The sequence below is a fragment of the Austrofundulus limnaeus genome, unplaced genomic scaffold (assembly GCF_001266775.1).
Source record: "Austrofundulus limnaeus strain Quisiro unplaced genomic scaffold, Austrofundulus_limnaeus-1.0 Scaffold162, whole genome shotgun sequence".
Classification (NCBI taxonomy): Eukaryota; Metazoa; Chordata; class Actinopteri; order Cyprinodontiformes; family Rivulidae; genus Austrofundulus; species Austrofundulus limnaeus.
This window is the reverse complement of record NW_013952564.1, coordinates 177,366-180,344: the sequence shown is the minus strand read 5'-3', so window position 1 is coordinate 180,344 and position 2,979 is coordinate 177,366. Positions and strand designations below refer to the sequence as shown.

General features: G+C 40.1%; 1 protein-coding gene across 1 annotated transcript in view; it reads right to left on the bottom strand.

Moving 5' to 3' along the window:
• Positions 1-2,657, bottom strand: part of tasor2 (transcription activation suppressor family member 2) — a 26,482-nt gene extending 23,825 nt beyond the window's left edge. Inside the window, exons 1-4 of the mRNA XM_014017134.1 lie at positions 2,241-2,657; positions 1,789-1,937; positions 1,532-1,627; positions 1,374-1,446 (exon numbers count right to left, since the gene is read on the bottom strand). Of these exons, the coding sequence (XP_013872588.1) occupies positions 1,374-1,446; positions 1,532-1,627; positions 1,789-1,937; positions 2,241-2,268 (346 nt within the window). The 5' untranslated portion in view covers positions 2,269-2,657. The remainder of the gene's footprint in view (positions 1-1,373; positions 1,447-1,531; positions 1,628-1,788; positions 1,938-2,240) is intronic.
• Between the last annotated feature and the right edge of the window lie 322 nt (positions 2,658-2,979).

Sequence of the window (2,979 nt, the reverse complement as noted above, 5' to 3'; positions counted from 1 at the left end):
TTGTTAATCATGTGGATGTAATAAATCATGTGGATGTAATAATTGTTAATCATGTGGATGTAATAAATCATGTGGATGTAATAATTGTTAATCATGTGGATGTAATAAATCATGTGGATGTAATAATTGTTAATCATGTGGATGTAATAATCATGTGGATGTAATAATTGTTAATCATGTGGATGTAATAATTGTTAATCATGTGTGTCTGCTGTGAACAATAATCATTTTCACATCATGAACAGTTACTCAGAATCACCTCTAAGTGTCGTCAATGGAACCAGAACCACAGAAACGTGCGTACACCAGCCCTGGAGTTGACGTGGGGCAGCGCATTTTTCCACGTTCAGTTGAGTTTTGATACATCCGGAGTTTTGCGTGGAAAATGACGTACGCAAGGTTTTTGTGCGTACGCACCGTTGATACATGAGGCCCCTGGTCATAACGCTGACAGACATTTGTCTTTTATGATTCTACAGTTAATATACCAAGCAGAGAACAATACAGCTGTGGATAAAAGAACAACGAAACCTGTGAGCGCTTGCCTACTGCTCTCAAACAACAAAAACTATCAACAACTAAAACAAAGTTATGATTACTTTATATGTAATTAAAGAAAAAAACTGTAGTAAAAATAAATGAGTTAAAACAACCTGTAAAATTCTGACTTGTAAAAAAAAGTTCACAAATCTGGTTTAGTGTGTAAAATGAGAAGCTAAAAACTGGTCTGGTGAGTTTTTTTTCTTCCTTTACAAAGACTACAACATTCCTCTGTCCTCAAACTAAAACTTAGCTGGAAAATGAAGAAAACAGACTTGTTCCAGCTACACAGCAATCTATACCAGACCTTTAAAATGATCGAAACGGCTCTAAGATATTTCAGATAATTGTTGCAGCGCAACACAACTACATTCAGTTACACTTGAAACAATGAAGCTCTTGTTTTCATGAGCTCCTGGGCCCCCCGCTAACTGAAAAACAGCCCAAAACTTAAGTTATTACCTGATAATCTACATCCATCCCATTTTTTTAGTTATACTAAAATAAAAAAGGTTCAAAAATAAGCTATTCCACAGCTAAACAAGTTAACACTGTTCACACATGCTACACAGTGAAGTTTCAGTTTTGCAAGAGAAAACTCTTCCACTTTCACTTCTATAAGTTAATACAGCTCTCAATTTTGCTTTCACTTTTATTTGCAAGGGGGCACGAGTGGAGCCAGCCAAAACAACTCCTCAGCTTCGTCAGGACTACACACACGGACCGGCTGCTTCTGCACACATTCAACTTCTTGACATTTTTTTTTCTTCAGCCTTTGAACCGTGAGTATATTATCTTTGCATGTAGTCTCAGTTAACGTATCAGTTATTTACCCTTCAAAGGATCTCCTAAAGTTGTACACGCGCTGTTTCCTGTGAACACGCCCGTTTCTCCGAGTGCATTGGCCTTTAAGCAAATGAAGAAAATAAAACGTGAGAACTCGGAAAGATTAGGAGCTTTGACTAATTCGTCTCAAGTTGTGAGATTGTACCTTGTCATTGTCGTCAAATAACAGAAAGCCATAGGACTCCTTGAGATCATGGTCTGAGTAGCCTGCGAGTCTCCTTTTGGCTTGAAAAGCATTGTACTGTTGTCAAAGAGTAATGGAAAGAAATCGTCTTGATAACTGATTTCATGAATTTCAAATTTCTAAAAGGTATAATATATATGAATAGCTCTTTAAGCGACTTTAAATATTGTGACTCTGTGGTTAGGGTTATATAAATCGTTGGGACTTGCTGGTCTTACCTTTTCTTCCAGTTCAGGGTTTTTCACTAAAACAGCAGACTTGTACCTGAAAAACTGTCTGGACTCTTCATACAAGTACGCACTTTGAAGTGGAGCTAGAATACAGCTCTGAAACTCTTCGGAGGTCTCTGGAACAGGTATTAAAACACCTGGGGAGTGTAAACACACACAAAACATGGAAAGGGTTAGAACACACACACACACACACACACACACACACACACACAAACAGACCAGCTGGAAAATTACAGCAAACTGCAGTTCTGAGAACCATTAGGAAAACTACGTGGTGTTTCACAATCCTGGGACAGTCCGACCTGCTGAACGACACCTAACTAATGCGTCACTCTTGTTCATTCACACACAAAAAACGAGGTTTTATCCCAAATAAGCTCGTCAACACGTGCCCTTTAACTTCCTGTTTTCAGGGAAAGTAGGGAAAAGCTGTTCACCTTCAGTCGAGGCACCACCATTTTCCATCGCTTATGAAATATGTCCTTGTCTCTTTCGTCGTTGAAAACAGCCGTCCTCGGTTCCGAACATCACAATCGAACAACAGCGATAAAAACCATAAAACTCCATGAATCCTGTCAGCGTTAAAGCTAGCAGACCGAGTCCCTCGCGCTGGAGCCCACTGACATGACACGGAGACGACCAGGAAGTTACACACACACACACACACACACACACACAAAAAAAAAAAAAACCCACACACACACCACTCGGTCCAAACAAGAAAAGCCAGCAAATCCAAACGGAAATAAGTATTATCTCCCTTCAAGTGACGTCTCCGTTGGCTTAGGACATTAGGTCTGCCTCTTGGCTCCTCGCTGGGACGGTTCGACTCGTGCCCGGTCCGAAGTGAAAAAGAAACAGAAACCTATCGAAGCTACAGAGCGGCCATCTTGAAACTACACTGAACAAGTGGCTCAGCCGCTGGTTGGACTCGTTTTACTGAAGGTGGGTTTTTTTTCCTCCTCTCTGCTGGCTGTTTCCCGAACAGTGAATGTGAACGGTTTTTTGCAGTAAACTATCTAAAAGCACTTCGAAATCCAAAATTGCAAATATATGTTTATGTGCTAATGTCTACTCAGCCCCTTCTGAAGACAGTTCAGTAATTTATCTGAGTTTAGAGGAAGTTTGCAGTGGTAAAACTGCACACTTCCCCCACTCATTAACCAGACTAACTAC